A 19133-nucleotide genomic window follows, 5' to 3' on the forward strand; every position below is an offset into this window, starting at 1 on the left:
ATCCGACTGGTAAATCACTTGTCTTTGTAAAGTATCTGCATATCAGAAAAAGTGGAGGGCCCATGTGTTCATTTCCGTTTTCACCAAGGCCTAAAGTTATATAACATATTTGATTTCTGACTTACCTGATGTTTCTCAGCTATTAGTTCATATCAGTACTCATCCTCTTAAGAATAAAATAAATCTGAACCGTACTTTAGAAAGCAGGAAGCTTAAAGCCAGACTTTATTTCAGTTTATTATTGTATAGATAATATAGTAAAAAGTTAAAATCTTGAAGTATTCTTTACTAGTAAATGAAATTTATTTTTGATTCTTGGAGTTACGTTATCAAAATACGGATACCTAAAGTTCAGAATTACAGCACAGTTTGCTATGTCTAGAATATTTAAGGAGACTTCTCTGCAGTTACAATGTCCAACACTTGATGATTTCAAAGTCGTGGAACAGCAGTAATCAATTAAGCCTTACAACATCCTAAGCTAATAGGCTTACAACATTCTAAGTTAAATTTCAGTCATCTGCCTTTGGTTAAACATAAACCAATGTTGGGGAAAAAATCACAAGGTTAATTTACTTGAATGCTTCTATGTTCTGGACATTTATAAACAAATGAGTCAAATTCATAAGTAATCTTTATTCTAGTTGTTTCTCATTAAAATAAAATATAGCATTTAGAAAAATTGCTTTACCAAATACAGTCATAAAGTGCAGATTTATTAACAAGTACGTGGTGGGCATCTGCTGTGTGGTGAACTGTTCTGAATCTTGGAGGGATCTCCAATAGTGTAAACTCATTTCTAGTCTATGGTAGGAAAGTAACATGGTCTTATATTTAGATCAACAACACAGAAGAAACTTATTCAGTAAAATACTGAGGGATAGAGAAATCCTGTTGATTCACTTGTAAGAACTTCACATTAGTCAATAATCTCCTTATGAAATTTAAAAGTCAATATATGGCATTTATGAAATTGAAAAAAAAAATAAAAAGAATAGAGGAGCCTTGAAACTATTTTCACGATTGAATTCATTTAGACCAGATGAAGAAAATGCAGTGTAAGCTGGAGACCAGTAGGGCTAAGGAGTCCATCACCAAGTCTGACCCTGGCCCATGCAGCTGTGTTCATCCTCGGTCATATAAAGACCCGAGGGAGTACCGGTCAATCAAGGGTGTTGTCGTGCACAGCAAACTCCTGAAGCTTTGAAGCGAGCTCTGATATGACCATTGCTTAGGAGAGATTGGGAACTCTACTACACCTCCAACCTTTGGTACCAGTCAGAAACATGAAGAATGTCTAAGGAAGACGTGAGAACAGAGGAGTGTTCTCCTTTTTCTTCAACAGTAGGACCTAAATTGGCCTTTAACCCATCAGTAAGTCTGGCTAAGCATGGCCAAATAGAAACTTGAGGTGCCATCAGAGGGAGGGGGATCCTGAGCCAGTGCCAGTTCTCTCAGCATTCCCCCAGCCGGAATTCTTAGCTTCTGACCCAGGGCTGGAACTAGGGTGAGGTGAGTGAGGAGCCTGGGGCACAACATCGAAGGAGGCACCATGGCCCTGGTAGTGATAGCCTCCTCCAGTGTGGCACCTTGGGGCTCACTCACCCGCCTCTAGTCTGGGCCCTGTTCAACTACAGCTTCTTCAAGGGTTTTATGGCAAGAAGCTCAAAAGGTCAAGACACTGTTGATGACAAACAAATGAAAGAAAGGGGGTATACAAAAAGTGGAGTGCATAGGGCCAGCCCCCTGGCGTAGTGGTTAAGTTAGCTGGCTCCACTTCTGCAGCCCAGGGTTCACAGGTTGGATCCCAGGCGCAGACCTACACGCTGCTCATCAAGCCCTGCTGTGGTTGCATCCCAATAACTAAACAATTCTAATTGTAGGAATTTTTGTAGTTGCCAGTTTCTCATCAAATGACAATAGCCCCTCAAGACTGAGCTAAATAGTTACTTGTGTGTTAGAATCAGAATGTAGTATCTTACGAAATGAAGACCTTTCAAAGGGCATAATGATCCCTGGGGCTCCCTCGCATCTGAAGCCCCAGATAGAAGGACGCAAGAACTCTAACGGCCCAGCTTAATCATAACACAGCCACCATTTTTAAAAATGATTCATGTTAGAAGCAGTGCTTATTGAACTCTTTTATATTCACAGGGATCTTAACCTTTTCAATTTAATACCTTTGATTTCCAAGTTCATTTGCAAGTGAAAATAAAACCATTTGGTCTTGGTGACTTTCCAAGACTTGTGAACCCAGGATTTTTAAATCTATAAGTTTCTTGAAGTCAGAAACTGTTCACTTACTGTTCACTTATTACTCTCCCTGTATATATAACTTCCAGGGTAGAAGTTTCAATATTCACTTGTTAATTAATTAATTAATTAATTAGGATATTAAGATGTACATCCTGACTTTTGGAATTGAATTCACCATAGTGAGAAAAAGATTATTTGCTTCATAGTTCTGAGTCTAATTTATTTTAGTCATTTGCTACATAAGGACATTTCATTGAATGACAGACTGTGCATACAACAGCGGTCCCATAAGATTAGCACCACACAGCCCGGGCGTGTAGTAGGCTGTACATTCTAGGTTTGTGTAAGTGCACGCTATGATGTTCACACGACGACAAAATCATCTAATGATGCGTTTCTGAGAATACATCCTCGTCATTAAACAACTCATGACCGTATAAGCAATATCTCTGTAGAGAGAGGTTTATTCTTAAGGCAAAGGTGAAAAAGTCATCGTTATAAATATTTGAGAATTTTTATCAGACATCTTGTCATTGTGATAATTTGTAGTCCATGAAGAAACTCTGATCTAACTCTCTACTAAGTTCTTCTACTAAAATGTATAGAACAGAATTTTTTTTAAGAGTCCAATTTTTGCTTTTAAGGTATTTTATAGATTTTTAAGCACTGACCATGTGTGTTGATCACACAGTCCTTTGAGTAAGTCAAGAATGATTTCCCCACTACAGATGAGAAAATTTAGGTTTGGAGAGAAGATGTGACTTGACCAAGTTCACGGCATTAATAAGTGAATAAGAGGGCTTGGAATCCACATCTTTTTATTCCACCCAATGTGCTTCCACTGCACAGCAGCAACTGGCTGAATATAATAATGAGCACTGAACATTTCCAATACTAATAGAAAAAGATTATCATCTCTAAAACGTTCATACTTTATGGTGGTTGGTCATGTAAATCCTTGGTATCAAATTCCTTTAAGATGTAAAGCACCTTGAAATTCTTTCCTCTTCCCTATATGTGAAATACAACTGTGACTGTTGGCAAGGTATGCTCTCTAAATGTCAGCCATAAACACACGAGGAACGCCACATAAGGGACAGGTGCGTCACTGCTGTCGTCAAGCCACTTCCTCCGCCTGGTACCAACGGGAGAGAAAAAATGCCTCCAAAGACATTGAAAAGACAGCCAGTTTACAAGGCAGCGCCGATGGATCCGACCACAGGGTGTCCTCCACAGTCCATTTACCATCTACAACCAGCTATAAGGCTACTGGCGGTTAGCGACTGTCCCCGCTGCCCTTCACCAACCATTATGTAACCACGTCCTAATGATTTTAACTATCTTTAAAATATGACGCCCATCAAAAAAGGGTAAATGTGGATATGTCTTTCTAAGAGAGTTGAGCCTTCTTCCTGAAGGCAGGAAGAAAAGTAGATAGAAGACTGTTTCAGAATAAGTGAGTAACAACACAAGCCCCCTTGGACTGCTGCATAGAATTTTAATTCACTATTGTGAAGTTCAAGATCTTCTATTTTTCATACCTGGCGTTTCTCCAAAACTCTGGCCAGAAATGATTGAGTTTGAGTAATGGCTTTTATACCATGAAATGATGGCTTATTCTTCCTACAAATTTGTCATTCTTGGCTGTGAACTTTGGCAGATCCTTAAAATAGAGCTGCCACCCAGAGCTAGAAAAACTACTTTCAGAGTTGTCCATCCGCATAATTAAACCATTTTATTGTGGTTGCCTAGAGCACTTATTACGATCATGGAGAAGTGGCGTCTAATCTCAGTCACTTCTGTGCCATTTTAAGTAGTCATCAATTTCTCTGTTTCTGGTGTTTCTTGGAGATACCCCTATCTCTATCTACCCATTTTTGTGAGAAGAAGCTATTCCAAGGGACACAACTTTGAAGTCTCAGAAGACACATTTAACACTAGGTGATATTATTGTCACTCCTATTTGTTTTCTCCGAAGTGATAGATGAGTACCCGTGAGATATACTAACATTAAACTGAAACCAAGTATTCACTCTCATAGTTATATCTAGTCACTACATCTTTGATGATGTTTTAGAACGTATCTCCTTTAAGGCTCTCTCTCTTTTGTTTTTCTTTTAGATTGGCACCTGAGCTAACAACTGTTGCCAATCTTCTTTTGTTCCTGCTTTTTCTCCCCAAATCTCCCCAGTATATAGTTGCATATTTTAGCTGTGGGTCCTTCTAGTTGTGGCATGTGGGATGCCACCTCAGCGTGGCCTGATGAGTGGGGCCATGTCCGTGCCCAGGATCCAAACCCGTGAAACCCTGGGCCACCAAAGTGGAGCATGCGAAGTTAACCACTCGGCCACGGGGCCAGCCCATAATGTTCTCTTTTTACAATTAAACTGAATCCAAGAAAATGGCTGTTCCTGGGTTTCTTAATTTAAAATGGTAGTTCCTTATGCTTTCTCTTGAGATCTTGAGCTAGTTCTCTCTCACTCTCTCTCGCTCTCCCCCTCCCTCACTCCTCACCTCCTGCCTCTTTCTGTCTCTCTCTCTCTTCCTTTCCTTTTATTTCTATTCTTCTCCCACTCCTATCAGTGGAGGCCGTGAGAATCTGTGGGGATTGCTTAGCCCTGCAGGTATCTCTCGAGGCTACAATCATATTGAGTCCTGACATGAGTAGAGCTGTGGAAGCATCTGGAGGGTTCTGCAGTCAACCCAGTATAAGCAGAACACTCAAAACCATGAGAATCTATTTTCACATCAACAGATAGGGGTTGTTTGGGGTTTTTTCCTGCTTCGCTTTTTACAGCTCTTACTACTATAGAAGCAGTATATTTAAAGCTTCTGTGATTGTTTAAACTTTATATTCACTAAGGATGATTTTCATGGCAAAGTTCCCATGGAGTAATTTCAGACTTCTCTGGTAACAAATGTTGTCATAAAGCTATAGCAAGGAACAGAAGTTCCTCCTGGAATCTCACAGTTCTATGGTAGGGCAGGGGAAGAGCACTAATGCTGCCTCCCCGGACCTGTCCCTCAGGACAGACCAACTCGAAGGGGCAGAATCATCGGCTGCTAATTGCCTCCGTGTCTGAATCTGCAAAATAAAAATAGTGAATTTGGCCTTCTAAAAGAAGGGCTAAGAGGAAAAAGGAAAAAGCAAAGGCGATGTCTACAAGATGATCTGCAACTATCCAAATTATGTAGATATTATCCTTCCAAAATTTTTTCCCAAAAAGTGATATTTCAAAAGAGAAAACTTTTCAGTGAGCTGACACAAAATAAAGACTTAGCACTCCACCTACTGTGACGTGGCTCGTGCACAGAGAAGCAACTCCATGTGCGAACCCAGACTGTGGGCAATAGTGTCTGGCACAGACAAAGCCCCGACAGCCTTTAAAAATATTTACTTTCTCAACAGAAAACTTACATCTTGTATGTTCACAGGAATTGTGACCCTTCTTTATGTTGGGTGAAAATTACCATAATTTTACTCAAAGCAGATAAAAATGAGCGCTTGATAAATCAGTAGGCTCTAGAGTAAAGCAAATATTAATAAATTAGCACTTCAGAACTACGTTCAAATCTGAAATTGCTTCATAAGTGACGCCTCTGCTTCGAGCTGAACTACACCCCATAGGATTTTACCAGAAACAATGACTATGGGAACGTTACCTTGACAGAAAGGAGCCTGATGCCGGGTCTTGAAAATCTCCATGGATGGTGTGCAGTCACCTTGGTGAAGCCAAAACCAGTCTTCAGGGCCTTCACCACTTGGCAAGCTGTCAAAATCCTCGTCATCTTGAAGATGTTGAGTTGTGACTAAAATTAAATGGAATTACATATATCTTATGAGAAATTTGTTATGAGAATTTTTATTGAATGTGAAGGAAAGCTGTGGAGGGGTGTGCAGTCGGGGTTTAAGGCTGACTGCACAGCGATCTTTGAATTTCCATTCATTCTGCCGTTAAATGTCTTCAGCCACAGCTCCTCCCTCTCGTAACCCCTCCTCCCAAGATAACGTCCAGAGATGTTCCATGGACATGTAACACAAATTGCAACACATCAAACACTGACTTCTCCTGCTGAGATAATGCTGTGTCGTAGAAAACCACTCACCCGTCAAAGGAATTGTTTATGTAGCTGAGTAGAATGACCCAGACACAGTTGACGACTCTAAGAATCCCACTTACCCTAAAGAGAGCAACTTTCTGATAGTGCCAAGGAGCAAAGGCTTTACTTGTGTTATATGTGATACCTAATTTCCCTCAAAAGAGACTGTGGATTCCCAAAGAAACTTGAAGACTTGCCATTTTCTGATTGGAAAAAGACAATGGAAACCACATACAGTAAAAAGGACATCAGAATAAACTTTTCTCTACAAATATAGAGTAAACCTAACTATATTGTCTTTTGAGTTAATAAAGCAGTACATACATTCTTCCTATTGTATGATTCTGGGTTTCAAATTTTAAATCAGTCAGTAATATTAAATAAAACACAACTGGAGCAAAGTAGCTTATTACGTCCTTCTTAAGTGTTAAATTTATAAGTATATGAAACAATGGCAAATATTGATTTTAATGTAAGTACTATTCCTAAGTCAAGATTTTTTCCAGTTATTAAAATGTTACAGGGGCCAGCCCTGTGGCCTGGTGGTTAGGTTCGGTGTGCTATGCTTCAGCAGCCTGGGATCACAGGTTTGGATCCCCAGCGCAGACATACACCACTCATCAGCCATGCTGTTGTGGTGACCCACCTATAAAATAGAGAAAGACTGGCAACAGATGTTAGCTCAGGGCTAATCTTCCTCAGCAAAAAAAAAGAAAAAAAATTACATGTAAATTCTCATATTTCAACCAGAGTTGAAATTGATACACTTAGCCCTTCAATCTCCTGTTTAATTAGGCAGCTGAAGGGTCTCACTGGCTAGTGGAAGCTCTCATTTAAGTTGTGTGTCCAGGCAGATCAGGAAGCGCTGCAGCATTGTCCTTTGATGTCCTTGCAAAGGAGGCCAAGGATAAAGCCTCCCCAGGGCTTCCCATAATGGAAAGAGGACATAGAACAGCACAGAGACCGTAACCTCACTGACAGGACGAGTGTTAGAACAGAGGTGGGGACGGAGGATGGGCTGTTTTTTTTTTTTAAAGAAGGAACAAAGTTTAAGCTTAATCTTCTTCTGTCTTACAGAATTCTGTATTCATATGCAAACATTCTCTGAGGACAAACTACTTCACAGTTCCTCATGATAGAAAGCTGAACCAAACAGTCTCCATCTAGAGTATATAAGTAATTCATAAAATAAATAATGTTATGATAGTGTGTCCCAGTGCAATGGGAAGATAGATAGGTAGATAAATAGACAGATAGAAATAAGAAAATCTCAACTCCCCTTGTGCTTGTCCAGTAAGATTTAAGTACGGGATTATGTTGAACGTGGTATCTTGAAAGATGCATAAGAGTATACGAAGCAGATGGAGGAGGAGAAGGGATGGCATGAGAAACAGCACAGACATATGAAATCATATGGCGTATTAAATAAAAGTTGGAACATTCTGATAAAGCCTAGATGCAGGGTGGGAAGTGAACACGAACCGTATCATGGAAGACTTTGTGTGCCTTAAAATGGTTGGTTTCAATCCATAAATAGTATTCATAGTAGTCATGGCAGTGTTTTGAACAAGAAATAAAGGTGAAATTTGTGTGAAGGAAAGGTCATGAAAAATGAATAGGAGGAGGATGAAACTGGCAGAAGGAAAATTCCAACTTAGAGAACATAGGACTTAGAAACAGTATTCACTGTTTAGTCCTATTCTAGGTATCTCTCTATATATAAAATATATAGTGAGGCTTTCCTTAGCCTAATTAGAAAATGACATACAGTTATTATGAAAGAATTTTAAGGTGAAAAATGAATTTAAACCAGTCATGGTCCCATTACTCAGAGGTGCCCATACACTGAACACCGCAGTGTACTTCTGCCTTCATTCCCCGAGCTTTGACTCAATGTGACACTTGGAGTACTGAGGAGTCCAGAGTTTGAATAAGGAAAAGACATTGGTAAGCAGCTTCATAACCATTTATAACAGTTGACTAAAAAGCATGATGGACTAAACATGGTTTCCCAGAGAGATGCCAACAACTCTAGGATATAATTCCATGACTCTAAAACCTAAAGAAAAATGTAGGCCTGAGAGTTGTCGTGGGCTTTCATTTTTGCCAGTAAAAGATCCTGGGTGGAGGCTATGGTCCATGTTTCTAGTCACTAGAATGCAATGGGAAGGGGCAGAAGGCTGGGACATATTGGTTAAATATTCTGAATTAGAGACAGAAAATTCATCCATCGCGATTCCACAGTCATCTTGGGGATTGGAAAGGCTGACAAGTAAAATGGTGAGTAGTTCCTTGTTTGAGCATTCAAGAGAAACTGAAGTCAACAACCAGACTGGAAAAAAAATCATTACATTAGCAAGGAAGGTTACATTAGGACAGATCAAAGGGGTGAGGTGAGAAGAGTTGATTGGAGTGGACACTAAAGTCAGACATGAAAAATTTAGTGGAAATATTATACTTTTATGAAAGACATTTTGAAGGCATTTTAGAAGAAAGCGATTTTGGTTTGGAATGATGTTTGTTTTTCTCTGATCACACTCACATGGTCCTCCCCTCACATCAGACCTCCTCCGCACACAACTAATCAGGATGACAGGTGTGCGTGCATGTGCACACAGTGGGTCAGGGAATCTGTGCATTTGAAATGTGTTTTCCATGATCCAGGTCATTGAAGGTCCTCTAATCTTACAAGTCACTCACTCTAAAAAGGAAAAGATTCTATATGAATTTAGCCCTTCTTTTCCATTCAGGTAAGTATCATAGTCATCACTGTTGACAGCACTAGGGCTACTCTCCTCTGTACAATCTCATGTAGGAAACTAAAAATTATTAAAAGTGAACAGTCCTCAATTTTGGAGTAAATAACATTCTAGTACTTTTTAATCTAATACTGAGAAAGTATTTTATTTCTTCCTAAGTTGGAAAATGCCTTGAAATATATCTATATGTATACATAGAGATTAAAATATATATGTATAGTGTGTCTATGTGTAGAGAGAGAGAGAAGGAGGGAGAGAGAGAGAAAAGTATCCTAACTAATATAATTATTTATTATTTCTTATGAGGAATGAAAGTATTCAGTCTTCCAAATCCCTAAAAGCACTTAATTTGATAAATTTGTCATTGGGATGTCTGGTATTGAAAATGATACTATATCAAGTACTACGTGGTATTTATTTTCATTTGATACTTAAAGAAATTTGGAAAATTCAAAAAAAATAGATAATAGCCCACCCTCCAAACATAACTTCTGTTACTATTTTAGTTTATCTTCTTCTAGCATCTATTTCTATGCTCTGGTCATAATTTTTAAAACTATGATCAACTTTCATTATGCTTTTGTGAGGTAATATTATGTTAAAATATGTTCAATGTTATTACATGTTCTTTCAAAACCCTAATTGAAATAGCTGCCAAATATTCCATTTTCATTGCTTCTGTAGTTGCTACAGTGTATATCAGTATTGCCATTTTTGATGGATATTGCCAAATTTCTTTCCAAAGAGAGTATATCCATCTACATACCAGTTACAATCTATTAGTGTCCCTTTCAATACATCCTCACCAACGTTAGACATTATCTTTCACTGGCTTATTTGAGCACAGAAAGTAGTATTTTGTTTTCATTTAAATTTTAAATTACTAGTGAGATTGAACACTTCCACGTGCTTTTAACTAGTAGCATTTCTTCTTTTTTACATCTTTTTGTTCCCATGAATCCATTCATATTTAAGATCAAGAAAACGTCTTAAAAGGAAACATAAAACAGCCTGCATTTGTACTAATTTCAAGTGTCTTCTTCATTTGGATGATTCCTTGACATAAGCAAGGGGAAGCCTGCAACCAACTGGGTAAAATGAGACCAGCTCATGATGGAGAATAAAGGCCTCAGGTTTTGGAATAAAGAGAAAATAATAGTGTTAGTAATTCCTTCTCAAAGGGTACAGAAACTGCCAACTGCCTTCTTGAAGTGTGTCTTGCTAGGTAATGAATAAGAGACAACTCTAAGAAAGTGACACATCTACCAAAATGTCCTTTCTCTAGCAAGCATGGGAGAGGTGCTTCTGGAAAAATGCTTGAATGAGTGAATGGATTCTTGGGTACTGAGTTCCTGCCTGATCAATGAGGCTTGTTTAAGCAGAAATAAAATTATGTCAGATGAACATAAGAGGAAATAAAGATATTTAGGAGTAGGAAAAGACAACTGCCAATTAAGAATTCTACAAAAGGCTATTTCGAAGAAATAAATTTAAAGCAAGAAGCAAGGTATTTCTGGAGAGCAAATAAATTCAGAGTAAAAGAAGATGAAGCAAACCCCCAGAAAAGAAATTCTATTTTGTATTTGAGCAGGGATGCATGAAAATAGAACATAGAAGGTACATGTGATTATTATGGCTCAATTCTGATTTTTATTAGCCTAATATAACAAGAACACTGTCACAAGTGAGGATAGGGACAAAAGTGGCTACTCTTTGAAGGAAGGTGGTGTGGATCTGTACCCACATAAAAGAGTTATACTGTATCCTCTCACAGAAACTATGATAAACTGGTAGGAGGATTCCTCAAATAAAGTTTAATCAGGGAGAAGACTTATCAATAATGACAATAGACAGATATTACTTTGTTAAGGTGATGGGGTTTTTTAATAACCAGATGTCTAGGGAAATCCAATCAAGTAAGACACATTCATTAAGGTCCAATTGGCATTTTGAGGGGTAGAAAGTGAGGAACAAATTTTTATGAATGTGCTTATCAATCTAACATTTGATAACAGAAAGGCTGAAGTGATACACAAGATTGTGAAAAATGAACTGGAGAAGAGACCTTGTAAAAATGGTTTCACACATTAAAATCCAAGGCACATGTGATTTATATTCTAGAATAATAAAAAGCTATCATTTATAAGAACCCATTTGAAAACACCTTAAAGAGAACAGGTTAGAAGTTACGAGCAGTATGTTGTGTATAAAGAATAAATCTTGTGATACTAATTTTTTCCTTAAAAAGAGAGACATTATTACTAGACCACGTGGAAGTATTAGATGCAATCTACCTTAATTCAAGAGCATTGAGTTTACATTCTAGACCATTATTAGCTGCATACATGTTTGCTGAAAATGTGTATAAGCGTAAGAGGACAGGTGAATCAACCGTCAGTAAACCAAGCTTGTTATGTATTTGTGGGTTGAGAAGGACGGTGTGGACAATGCTGTAGAAAGTTGGTTCAGCAAATTCAAGCAAAGTCAAACACAAACAGAGTAAAGTACAAGCAAAGTGAGGTCAAGTGTAAGTCAGTCCAAAAAGAGGAAGAAAAACAAGCTGCAAATATAAGTTATGGAGAACTGACTATATGGAAATAGGCCAAAAAGCATATGGAGCAGTCATAAAGTATAGCAAGCTGCCTAAAGTTAGTCATAGTAAGCTGTAGTCGTTAAAGCCATACCTAGAAAGCAGAATTTAGAGTGGAACTTAAGAAAAGAAGCTCAAAGTTCACTAGAAAGTTAAATATTGAATAACTTAAAATACTAACAACATATTTTTGACCATGAGATGACTATTAAATTTAAAATTGTGTTATGTAGAATTCCTAATCAAAATCCTTCAGTCTTCCTAAAGGTCAAGAAAAAAAAAAGGGAAAATTCTTGGGTAATGAATAAGAAAGATCCTACAACAGAAGTTAACACATTGGAATTTACAACCATAAGGTATTAACATATATCAGAGATATAGAGAGAGATATATACCACTTGCTATTATACCAGTAAGTGCAAATAAATATTTAAATACATTAATTAATGGCTCCAACAGTGATAAATATGACCCTTCATGAAAGTTGAGGTATTTGCCATTTGTTGACCACCTACTGAGTGCCAGCCGCTAAGTGAGGCACTTGGCATGCCTTATTTGCTAATTTAAAAATGATCTCCAAACTGAACATAGCTAATACTATTCCTGTCTCACAGAGAAAGATGGTAAATGAGTCCCAGAGAGTTAAGTAGCTTGCCCAAGATCACACAGCTGATAAGATCAGAACTCAACTCTTAGCCAGCGTCCAACCTCTTTCCAGCATGGCAGTTATATCTGGGAAAAACAGAGGCAACGACATGAAATGACTTAGAAAGAGTAGGCTGGTTAAGATCCAGTTTCATAGAAAGAATATATGATTGTAGAAGTAACAATATTCAGAAATATTATGACTTAACCTGGAAATGAGTAAAATGGAACTTCAATAAAAATTAAATAATGAGAAGAAACTACCCATAATTTCTCTGATTTATTATTATGTTTAACATTAAAGTGATATTAGAAATAAAGAAGGTATTATAGAAATAAAACTACAGATTTTTTCCAGTAATTTACCTGGTAGAAGTAATCGGTCCGGGAGCCACACTTCTGGCTAACTACCTGATTTGGCTGGACTTAACCTAAAATAGCAAAGGATATTTTATATTTTTCTGTCTTACATCCTGTTGCTTGAAGTTACCTATTCCAGAATCTGGATAATTTAATGCCATTGAATTTTCAAGATTGCTCATAAATAAAGTCTAGAATTGCTAAAAGAATAACTAATTCAAGAAGTATTTATTGAGTGCTTTCTATATAACAGACACAGTATATCAGGAAACAGGATTGTTTTCTGCTGAAAGATGCTTTGTATAAGATTGAAAGCTTTTTAAATGTTTTGCACACATTCCCACTAAGCAAACAGAGACTATAAAAAATTGTTAGATAGTTTTATAGAGCTGAAAGGAATCTTTAAAATCATCTTTTGCAATTCCTTTGTTTAGTAGATATAAGAAACAGATATCTAAATAAGCCAAAGTCATCTCACTATTTTTGAGTTATTTAACACTAGATCTAAAGCTTTTAGTAGAAATCACTGTAGTAACATAAATTCTGAATAATCACTTCATTTCGAGGAGAAATAATTTTATAAATGATGGAACAATTGGTGAAAGAAACTAACAATTACATAAATCAAACTCTACACTTGATGTTGGCCTAAGCACTTTCTTAAAATTTGGCCTAAACATGCCTGACAGGTAAATTTTATAAAATAGAATGACCAAGTCGTTAAGCACATGTCATTCTAAAGAGCAAATAATTCAAAGAAAAAAGTTTAAAAAATTTAAATCGTCATCAGCCTGTTTTACACAATGATTATCATTGCAACGCAACATTCTAACGCAAAAAAACTCTTCTAATGTGCTGAACAGAACAAACACCTCTGACAGGCTTGTTTTCTTAAATCTCGTTGAGAGTAAACACAAATGATTTTGCAAGGCTCGAAAGAGCAACCATGGCCATGAGGAGGGGTTACCTATGATAATCCAGGCATGTGGTAGGAGAGTATTGGACCCTCTTTAAATTAAACACATTTGAGGGTTACAAAAAAAAGCAAGTTGTGCAATGTGTCTTGAAGTTACCGGCTTCATGAAGTAAGGGGCAGCAGGTTATACTGGAATGACGTAGGTTTTTTTTTTAAAACTAAAAACAGGTCACTTACCCACATTCCTACTCCACCCCCTTTTAGAGTACATTTCTTATATTAAATCTGATTTCTTCCGTGGCCTCCTGTTTTCCCAGGAAGACGTATTCTGCCCTCCTAACAATCAGACCACTACTCTCACAAACGGTAAAGGTCCATCTTCCTAAAATATTATTGCAAATTTCCATGAATGGACCATACAGGTATTTCTTCCTCCAGATTTGGAGATTTCTGAGTGAGTCATTGAAAAGCAGTGCACCTTTTTTATTTTATCAAGGTTAAAATTTTTGGAGAAAAATAGTACTCTTGACAGAAAACAAGAAAAACAAGGAGATGGAGGAAGAAGAGAAGGAAAAAGAAAAAGAAGCAACATCCCGATGCATGAATTCTACAAACTGTAACATTCACAAGTGTCTGCTAGGATTTTAACTCCTGACGCTTCCTTGGGTGTTGAAGAATTAAATGTTTCATTCTGGTATTGTTTATTTGACGCCATTTATTTTTAACCTCTACTTGACCTCATCAAGATCATCCTCAGCTGATAAGAAGAAGAAAATACGTAATGTTTTTGCTAACCGAACTCTGGGGAAGGAATTGATTATTTCAAGATAACGTTCTTGAAAACTTTGTGGGCTGGAAAAGCAAAGGATTGAACATTAGAAAGTTGCAAACTGTATCAAGATTTCAAAAATTTGTTTTTAAAAGTTAATTGGGCTTAGAAGTTGAGGTTAAGCAGTAATAATAACAATCCTACAAAAAGAATGATAGACATATTCTAAAAAAGTAAGACAAATGAAAAAAATAAGGTTGCATAATGGAAGAAGTATTAGTACCATGCTAGTTGTTCTGGATAGTACACCAGTATGTAATTTGGAAAAAAGAAAGGGTTGTTAGGATAGAATAATATTTGTACTAAAAATAGTGACTGCATTCCTCAAATTTTTAAAGACCTTGACTCAAAAAGTTACTTGTCCATAGCTGTCTGCTTTTCTCCCATTAATTATCAGGATTAATTAGTACTTGATTAATTAATCAATTTTTCCCTACTATAACAAAATAGAGATAGATACAGGGTTTTCAGGGACATAGGGTAGTTATAAAATATTGCTTCTCCCAACACAAACCAAAGATTCTCTCAAAAATATATCTAGTTCTTCTCAAACTTCACAAATAGATAGATTTGCACATCCTCTAGATAAATTGATTGTGTGATAAGCCTTTAAATTAAAGACAGGCCTTTTATTAGGACATAATTTTTTTTTCTATTGGTGTATGTTTTAAAAACTTTAAAACCTAATGAAAGTTCCTGAAACCTTCAACTAAAGGTCTCTCAGGAGTGTATTCTAATTTCCCCATTCACACTCACCTGGAGCACCTGTGAGCCAGTGATCATTCTGTGAACGCACATGAAAAGAACTGTTATCCACTCGGCTATATGACTCTCATTTTACTTCCATTTTTAACACACAGTGTAAGATAAATGTTTCTTTTTTCTGAAGGTATCCCAATACTTATCTTGATAGCACTCAAAAGCAAATTGAAATATCACAGTAAACTAAGAAAACAATTCCAATTTGAGAATAAACTTTTTTAATGGCCCAAAATTCAAGTCCTGAATTCTCTAGATTTTTGCAAATTGTCTTTGTGGGTAACTCTCTGCTTAGAGGCCAGAATCAATTTCAATGAAAATCAGTCTTTTAAAGAGCAAGAGCCTTTTTAAAATTATGTTTATATTTAAACAAAAGTTGTTTATCATATCAACTGACAAAAAATCAGCAAATACCATTGAATGCCATCATTTTTTTAACTGTTGTTTTCAGGCATTGGGGTTTATAAGTAGTTTTTGGTTCAGCTTATAGCCAGACACAGTGATGTGATGCAAGGACGATAACAGCCAACATAGCTCATGAACACTGAAGATAAGACATATAGCTTCACAGTACTATAAGGAATCAAGGCATACTCCTATGCAAATCTAAAAAACAACAATAATAACACTGAAGGGCAAGCCTGAGTCCTGGCAGAGACTAGAGCCACTCAATAGGAGGGTCCAGTTCTACTGTGACGTTCTTTTACCACCTTTCAGCTAACGGCCACTGGCTGGAAGCCAAAGTATCTTAATACGCCCCATCTCTGACTACTTTTTTCTCCTCTCTTCCTCATTCTGCCACAAAAATTTCACCAGAGAAAATATAGAAGGGGTACAAGGAACAAGAAAAGAAAAGAGTCAAAGGAGGAATGTGGGATTCTAAAAATATACATCTAAAATATGCAAATGAATTTCATAATGGCTTGACATATTGCCAACAGTGTCAAAAACCACACAACTTCTGCCTACTGAAGTTTTCTCTTCATAAAATGGAATTGATAAAGAAAGTGATAAGGATTAATTAATATAACAGATTGTGAATCATTTAACCAACATAAATGATGCAATATTTTACCTGATGAAGAAATTTGAGGCTGAATATTTGTTAGATTGATTTTCTCAGTTTGTCTATACCCTGTCAATCCTTAAAGCCATGTGAAATCATACTTTCTTTGTGAACTTTATGTACATCTCGTTTGTACCACACAGTTAAGTTGCTATTTACATACTCTTACTTCATACACTGATATTTTCCTGATTAAAATCATTAAATAGCTCCATATTGCTTATTGACTACACTGCAAAGCTAGTGCAATATATACACTCTTCCACAGCTTTAGGCTCTTTATGCCTCATTCACGGTATGTGATCCTAAATTAGTTTCTTCATTGTCTCTGTTTTCTATCGATAAATTGGAAATACTAGCAACTATGACCTCTCATAGCCCATAAATGATAATTAATTTTATGTTTCCTTCTTTCAACATTTATTGAAGACCTATTATGTGCCAAGAAGGTGCTGAATCGTAGAATAGAATTAAGATTCAAACACAAACTTGACCACTGGAATCTCTCTCTTGAAAAGCCGTTCAGGTTTATTCTTGAAAAGAGACACAACACGTATTTTCTACTCTCAAGACTGAACAATAAAGAATAACCAAAAGAACTGAAGACCTCAGAAACTCAAGACCTGCAAGACCCGAGAATAACAGGCCAAATCAATATTCCTCTCCAGGAGCTCTTCCAGGATGAAACCTGATCACCTGTTAACGCACTTCACAAAATATACAGCCTCGTGTCATCTTTCATATCCCAAAGGAGCTGACCTACACCCTAGAAGTCACTTCAGATCCAACAACTTCTCAAGAGAACAAAAGGAATCACACTTTTTCACCAGCCAATTTTGGGTAGTGGGGCCAGTGATCGACACTGAACCAACTAACTAGAGTAGAATTATAAATATCCCCTGCATATGTGCCTACAAAGACAAGGGATAAACCATGAAATCTCACCTTAATTTCTTTAAAACAACCAAATGCTTTCTGAAAACATATAAAAGATGGAGAAATTCATGATAAAGTGCACTTTAAATGAATTTAGATTAACATTGAATGCTATAAACACATAAGGCATAATATAAAAAAAAAAGCTTTAAAATAAATAAAACCCCTAACACCCATGAAATTATAAATCTATAGCTACTGTCATACCCAAAAATCACAAAGAGAAAAGTAAAGAGTCATACCAAATTTATATTAAAGTTACAAGGATTTAAAACTCAGGAATAGTAAAATTTCGCAAGAACTCCTCACCAGAATCCAATAAATTACTCAGCTCACGACTGTTCCTTCTTTTCCAAATCTTGAATATGAGAAGCTAAGAAAAGATCAAAATCAGAGGAAACACACTTTTGACTGTTAAAGCGTATACACGAGGTAGCTGGAAACAGGATTGCCATGTCCAGGCCCAAGTTAGCAAAGTCCTTTTTTAAGGAGATTAATCTTTTTCTTCAGCCTTGAAATGCCTGTGCTATGTCTGTGAAAATAACTACTCCACTACCTTGATACTGGATGCTGTGTTTCTTCCAGACCTAAGATAAAGCACTTTTCCTTATCTCCTCCAAAGACAAGACGTGGCTCCAAAGTCCAGGAGACAGGTCGTATCGAAGACCAACAGCATTAGAGGCCTGCCAGGTCACCTGACTCAGAATATGTGTGGGGGCAAAAAAAAATGTACTAGACACTTCAACAAAGAAATTCTCCAAATTAACACATTTCCTCAGTAAATGCATGTCCTAAATATCTTAGTAAATTTCAAGATGAAATATGACAACCATTCTTTTACACACTTAATATATGGTGCTTCAAAGTGGCACACCACACTTGGAATGAACCAGCAAAAATATGCTCCAGATTTTATCAGCAATTATATTTCAAGCCTGAAGCAATTTTTTGCTTCAAGGAATATCCATACACTAAAACTAGAGTGAGGAAAGTTGTAATTAAAGCCAGCTGAAAAGAATTTATGGCTTTAAAAATATTTTAAATAATATTTACATATATGAATGACATAAAGAGTTAAGTAAAATGCTGTACAAAATGTTTCCCTAGATGGACTCAAAGCATCCTCTTTCCCATTAACCTTGCTTTGCTATACTGAAGTCTCAGCAATCAGCAGAATTAGAATTTTTAATGTTAAACATATAAACCGTTGTTCAAATGAGGATGGAAAACACGGCTATGTGTTTATACAAGTCAATTCGAAACCCCAAAACAGAGCTTTGACATAAATTCATTCTATCACAGTGGCTGAGTTACTTAACCTTCGTCTGCCTCATTTTCTCATAAGAAATTGAGAAAGATAAATGATCATTAAAAAACAGTTCTTGGCCTAAAGTTGTCTCTCATCCTGTGTGCTATGTGCAAAGAAGGATTATTTACAGTAATGCATTTCAGAAGGAAGTTTCTAGTTATACGAACCTACTGATGTGAATTTATTCCTAATATATTTTCTTAAACTACTAAATATGCAACATGCTTAGCTAGTCAAGATGTAGAGGTAAATTCTATCCCTGGTCTGTTGTAAATCCATTCCATCCTTAGTCAAGTCAATTAACCTTTCTATATCCCACTTTCTCTAAAAACTGGGCAAGTCAATGCCACATAAATGACAGGAATGTGTAAGAGTTAATGAGAGAGTATCTATCAAATGCCGTGATCTCAGAAGAGAGCACGAAAGGACACCAATCTGATTAAACATCAAGTGGCCCTGTATTGATAGCCTTAGTAGAATTGTTAAGGACTAACTTGAAAAAAAGGGAGTGTATCCTGATTCCCCAGATTTTGTAGGTCTGACTTGGTCATCATTTATCCATTCATTTATTTATTCATTCAGCAAGTTGATTATCTTCTACTATATA

At 36.7% G+C, this 19133-nt stretch overlaps 1 protein-coding gene across 3 annotated transcripts in view; it reads right to left on the bottom strand.

The window, feature by feature from the left end:
* CPS1 (carbamoyl-phosphate synthase 1) overlaps positions 1 to 17791 on the bottom strand; it is a 127967-nt gene extending 110176 nt beyond the window's left edge. The window contains exons 1-3 of one of the 3 annotated variants that reach the window (XM_070489802.1): positions 17527 to 17791; positions 15213 to 15240; positions 5920 to 6066 (exon numbers count right to left, since the gene is read on the bottom strand). In XM_070489802.1, the coding sequence (XP_070345903.1) occupies positions 5920 to 6066; positions 15213 to 15239 (174 nt within the window). In that variant the 5' untranslated portion in view covers position 15240; positions 17527 to 17791. Of the gene's footprint in view, positions 1 to 5919; positions 6067 to 12717; positions 12764 to 15212; positions 15241 to 17526 lie in introns of those variants that run through there. The other 2 variants (XM_070489803.1, XM_070489804.1) reach the window with 2 other exon arrangements.
* Between the last annotated feature and the right edge of the window lie 1342 nt (positions 17792 to 19133).

This window comes from Equus asinus, chromosome 19, assembly GCF_041296235.1.
Source record: "Equus asinus isolate D_3611 breed Donkey chromosome 19, EquAss-T2T_v2, whole genome shotgun sequence".
Lineage (NCBI taxonomy): Eukaryota > Metazoa > Chordata > Mammalia > Perissodactyla > Equidae > Equus > Equus asinus.